At 37.7% G+C, this 5,489-nt stretch overlaps 1 protein-coding gene across 1 annotated transcript; it reads right to left on the reverse strand.

Annotated features, from left to right (window-relative positions):
• Positions 1–3,365: 3,365 nt before the first annotated feature.
• On the reverse strand, positions 3,366–4,483 carry LOC129768749 (uncharacterized). The gene is made up of 4 exons (XM_055770607.1): positions 4,364–4,483; positions 4,086–4,296; positions 3,868–4,031; positions 3,366–3,811 (listed from the first exon to the last, which is right to left on the reverse strand). Exons 1-4 carry the CDS (start codon positions 4,410–4,412, stop codon positions 3,558–3,560), a joined length of 678 nt encoding a protein of 225 aa, XP_055626582.1. The 5' UTR covers positions 4,413–4,483; the 3' UTR covers positions 3,366–3,557.
• Positions 4,484–5,489: the final 1,006 nt, after the last annotated feature.

Below are 5,489 nucleotides of genomic sequence, written 5' to 3' on the forward strand. Positions count from 1 at the left end.
ACTGCTATTGTTTTCAGGTTCGGTTTCAGGTCCTTCGCAGCCTATTTGGATGGGTTTATAATTTTGTTGTTTTGTGGTGTTTTTGTTTCATTCAGTGTTAATAAAGTGTAGAAATTAAATATGTTTTCTTTATGTTTACGCCTAGGCCGTAACAATTACTATGCAAGATCAATTTTTTTTGTGTCAATGTAAAATGTAAATATAAATTCTTAATTTTTCTATAAATTAAAAAAAAGTTTTCAGAAAATAATTATTTTAAGCTTCGTTTCCTAGTTCGAATTCTAATGAGGCTACATCAATAACGTTATTACATCGCATAATGAAGATGACGTATTTTAAAAACATTTTTAGAATTTGAATTTTTTTAGTTGTTGGTATATCCAACCAAGCAGCACAGTTAATTTCCGTTGCAGTATTCTCCAAGCTGGCTCTACTCGCACGCACTCGCCTAGTTTATGCTGCAATGTCTCACATCTAGTGTTACAAAACACACAATTTTCACCAACGACTCTGCTTTTCATTGATTAGCAAAAAAAGGCTACTCCGCTCACTCGAGTTCAGCTGTCGAAGCGTTATGTTTTTCCATATTTTCTTCCAGTCTGCCGCTGAGTACTCACGAGAAACTTTTGGTATTTCAGTTTGTTCGATAAAATGGTTGTGAATAATATCGGCGAAGGGATTTTGTTGTATATGCAAAGGGAGTGTTGGAAGATTAGAAAGGATGAATTTGAGACAAGGACAATCTGCGGGAGGGGTGGGATTTCTCTGGGTAAAGAAGGACATATAGAAGGGAAGGGAAACGATATCAACATATTATAACATATATAACAGATTATGTTCTTCGTTACAAGCAAATTTGATGATGGTCCTTTTACGTTTGATATGATGCCTAGGTGTTGCTGCGCGTCAAGATAGGCCCCTTGAATCATTTCTAGCAGGTATAATCGCCGCTGTAGTTCGCGTCGCTTTGCCGCACGGAACCGAGATAAACGTGAAGATGACAGATCATAACATAAAAATATCGCACGAGACCGAAGTGAACCAAATAAGCTAATTTCTTGAATTTCTATATTGTTTGATATAAGCACAGTGAAAAACTAATTTGTAAGTAAAGAAAAGAATTGTAAAAGCATGAATTGAATAAATTGTATTTTTAGTCGAGTCGCTGTAGAACGGACTTCGGAAAGTTTTCCAATTATTTAATACTAGGACTACAAATATATGTGAACGGAATAATTGTCAAACGATCAATGTTTTTTACATTTCCCTCTGATATTGTTGCATCTCTCATGTGTCTCGAACCGCGAATTTGCTTGATTTGATGAACATTAAGCACACAGTGTCGATTTTGACTTAAATTTCTACCTTTTATGCTCTGTAGCATTGTACTATCCATGTTTGTATAGGAGACGTAAGCGACGATATGAACGAAGTCGGCTTTTTCACCGTTATGTATTCTACGCAATGTAATACGTTTGCTCAACATGCAAACAAACATTTTTGTTCGAAAACATTTGAGCAATTTTGAAAAAAAAAACGAAAAATCACTGTTTGTCCGCAAAACAGACGTAGTTCCACACAGCTTTCATACATCGTTCGAAAATCAACAATTGTCAGTATTATGTGCTATAGAAAAAAAGAAAGTAAATCCAGGTCGAACATGTAAATGGCGCCCCTAGCATGAATTGTCGGAGATCCCATAGATAGATAACGTGTGCATTTAAAAAAATTGACTAAAAATTAGCGATGAAAAAAAAAACTACAGAATATAATTCAATGGACCAAATTTTCCTGGAATACTACATTTATTAAGTCATCTAAAAACATTCGATGTCCTGCCGGATAACCTTACGATAGTTGAAGGGAACCTTAGCCATGATCGATGAAAAGATAAATGTCAGCATATTCTACAGATTTTACACGGCCTCGGCGATTAGTTGCTTCTCTGTTTGACCACAAGATTATTGAAGTAGATCCTCCGTTTGTGGTCCGTCCAGCAATTTTCTATCTATCGCAGCTGGGCGACTTTGGGAGGGTTGGCGGACAGTTTTGCCTGCTGCTCTGACCTCTTGGCACAAGGCGCGAGACGATGAAGCTACCTTGCTCTCGGTCTCCAGCCTCTACTGAACTTTACGGTTCTGCAGCACCGTCGGAATATCAGAGCCAGGGTTCCTTTCAATGCTATCGTCATTCTCCTGAAAAGAGAAGATGTTGTAAATGCCGGATCGGCTATATCGGGATAACTTTTTGATTCATTTTCATGTCTTTTTTCTTGTATATGTACCTGACTCAGACTATTAATCCTGATACGAACTATTTAATTCCGTTGTTCCGTTCTCGAGTTAAGTCGTGACATACAAACACAAAATCATTTTTATTCATAGGGTAAATGATGTAGGTTTGTGCGATTTAGGGTGTTTTCACGCAACTAAAAAATCGATTTTTCTTCATAAAAATCACATATGATCAAGACGAGTCTGGTTTGTTGAAAAGTTCCAAATTTTTAGTTGCCAATAATATCATAAAGCGTTCAAGTTATCCAAATGTTTATATTTTTTGGCGATTTTCTATGAACTATGATCATGGTTTGTCCAAAAATTGATTATGATTTGTTCGGTTTTAGAAATCACCATTTTTGAATGATTTACAGAATTTTCAAGTAAATGTGGCATTTCTATTTGCTTGATTTTACTGACATTCATATTGATCCATTAAAATTTTGGGATTTCTTCAGAAAATTGCCTTTTCTTGGGCATTTTAAAGGTGAACAACGCTCAACACAGAGAAACTTCATTTTTGCAACGCGTGAAGGTCACCATAAACAAACTGAAGCGCACCAAGCGACTGCCATAGTAATCATGTGGACAAACCAACATCAGTGCATCGGACAAACCATGATCAGAATTGGGGTCAAAGTTTCCCCCAACAAAAAATAACCCAAATCCACACCGTTTGATTTCCTTTTGTTTCCCTGCTTTGCGATGGGACACTTTGCCTTTTCGGTTGCGCGTGGTTGTGTTGTGCTTTTAGCTGCATGTCGAAACTTGTTGCTGTTAGAATACGCAACTTTGAGCATTTGATGGAAGAATGGGAATGATTTGAGAAGTGGATAATTGAGACGCAAATATGCTTGTTTCGTACTGCAACCAAATGGACGATAATTTCGTCAAAAATGTTTCTTTTCGTATTTCGCACAGATTGGAAGGGCTCGTTCATTGAGTTTCAGTTTGAGGTTTGTCAATTCACAACAGTTGTCATTCAATATTATTCGAATAGTTAGAAGAATTGGAAGGATCGTTCAGAGGAAAAATACAAATATAAGCTGAATGGACTTAAGGATGAACCATATGAAAGGAGAATCAGTCTTATTCAGTATCAGTCATTATTCAGGTTTATGTAATTGACGTTTCAGGTCAAATCTAAAAAAAAACATTATTTGATTTGCAAAATGAGATTTGTTTTTCCATTACCGTAAATTTCAGTTGTACACAATATCTTGGAATTAATCTAAACAGACTTCTGAACTGGAAGCCAGAAGTTCTCCTTACTGGAAAACACTATGCAATGCCAATTGTACTCAATAGGTGTATCAACAGGATATGCTTGCAATCGACAGTTTTCCTCAGGGGTTGATAGAGCAAATCGAAAAACTCCATAAGCCTAGATGCATTACACTCGTTCAATTTCGTCACCAGACATTTTCGCATCTTGACTAAGTCATCGCATTGCGTCTGTTTGGTGAAACCTATGCTCAAGCAGCTCTCAAGACCTTTGCCCAAGTTGTGTCTACAGTTCTGATCCACACCATGATCTGTCGGACGATCGTTCATTAGTTTCATATCAGATTTCATTGGTTGCATAGCTCACCGAAAAAAATTTCTCCCTTATTTTTACACGCCAGTTCAATAGCTTGAGAAATGAAATTCATCAAGATTTCCACCATCTCCAGTCCGTCTTCGTTTAGACGTTTGCGGATTTCGTCGATGGCTGGAGAAAGGCAGCCTATGGCTTCCCGCATCTGAGGGCAGTAGCTGAAATCAATCAATTCATATAGGTTCATCTCACCATCATATCACAGAACTTACGAGGCGGAGAACTGTTCCCGATCCGAGGTGTTCGATCCATTTACCTTATCCTGAATGCAGAAGGATGCATTCTGAGTGAAACCATTCAACGATTCAAACGACTCATTGATGTACGATTCCTTCACATACGCCAATTTTAATTCATTGAACATATCTAATTCACTGATTTCCGCTCCTGTTTGCTCATTCTGTTTAGCTCGTGCCTTTGGAACTAGAGCAAAAAAAACGCGACATGAGGAAAAGAAAGCGATAAAGTTCGGAATTTGTAAACAACTTACCGACAATTAGCACAGCTAGCATCAAGAGAATAGCTCTTTCAAATGTCATGATCGTATTTTGCCGATGAGTATGCGTCCGGGTTCCGCGGACAACTGATGCTACTTTCAAACGGTGCAATTCATTTTAATCATTGATAACGAAATGCTCCGAGCAACGTCATGAATATGCGGTTGTTTCATAATAAACAACAATAACATGTGATTAAGCGCCATTTTTGTTCAAGTGACTAATAGCATCATAGAAAGAATTTCTTTTCGGGTTAGAAATGATTTGTCGTTGAAAAAAGTCTTTCGGCTTGCACTGTATACATGCGTACCATTTTGATTGCTCAGTTGCTGATTTTGGAACGTGGAGCAACTATGCGTAGAACGGCAGTACAATGATCTAAAGAACAGTATGCACATCTTTGATCTTAAATGCTATCTTCTCCGTGATCTTGACCTGAGTTACCCTCGACGAGTAAACCGATTAGAAGAATACCCTGGAGGACGATTGCTAATCACATGAATATAACAAAGTAAACATATACATAGTTATATTTTTCACCTGAAGACAGAATTTTGTTCGGTTATAGATCAAAACGTACGAGCTCATTTAATTTCTTTAGGCTGTTTCATGTAGAGTAAAGTGATCAGATGGTCAGAGGTCTAACGCGGGACACAAAAAAACAAAACGTTATGTATATACGTTATGTTAAATATATACGTTATATATTTATATTCACTTTTCATCGATTTAAGTGTTAGCGTATGCATTCAAAAAATAGACCAATTTCGGATGGCGATGGAAGATAATTTTATGGAACAAATTTTCCTTAAATCTTACGTTTATAGGGCCTACAACAAAAGTGATTCAAGGCTGTTGATTGTTGATGTTGTTGAGCAACTTGATGAGTTTTTCATACTGCAAGCTCCACCCCACAGTGAAGGAGTTGGACATCCCGAGGCACTTTGTGTCTGGCAGATATAGCCGATCTGGTATTCACAACATCATCTCCCTGTCGCTCCTTAAGCCGAGAGAGCGAAGCAACCGGCTAAATAGTGAAGGAGAATCTGGCCAAAATAGACATTTTTATGCGGAAGCGTCAGACGTAACCGGCCGTAGGCAATCACCCAGAACGAGTAG

Source organism: Toxorhynchites rutilus, chromosome 2, assembly GCF_029784135.1.
Source record: "Toxorhynchites rutilus septentrionalis strain SRP chromosome 2, ASM2978413v1, whole genome shotgun sequence".
Taxonomy (NCBI): domain Eukaryota; kingdom Metazoa; phylum Arthropoda; class Insecta; order Diptera; family Culicidae; genus Toxorhynchites; species Toxorhynchites rutilus.

What these genes read in the sequence shown, in the direction of transcription:
- LOC129768749 (XM_055770607.1), bottom strand. Translation starts at nt 4,412, where the DNA reads ATGACATTTGAAAGAGCTATTCTCTTGATGCTAGCTGTGCTAATTGTC. An exon ending in CGGGAACAGTTCTCCGCCTC is followed by an intron (nt 4,032 to 4,085) that starts GTAAGTTCTGTG and finishes GATTGATTTCAG; the next exon opens with CTACTGCCCTCAGATGCGGG. An exon ending in TAAGGGAGAAATTTTTTTCG is followed by an intron (nt 3,812 to 3,867) that starts GTGAGCTATGCA and finishes ATCGTCCGACAG; the next exon opens with ATCATGGTGTGGATCAGAAC.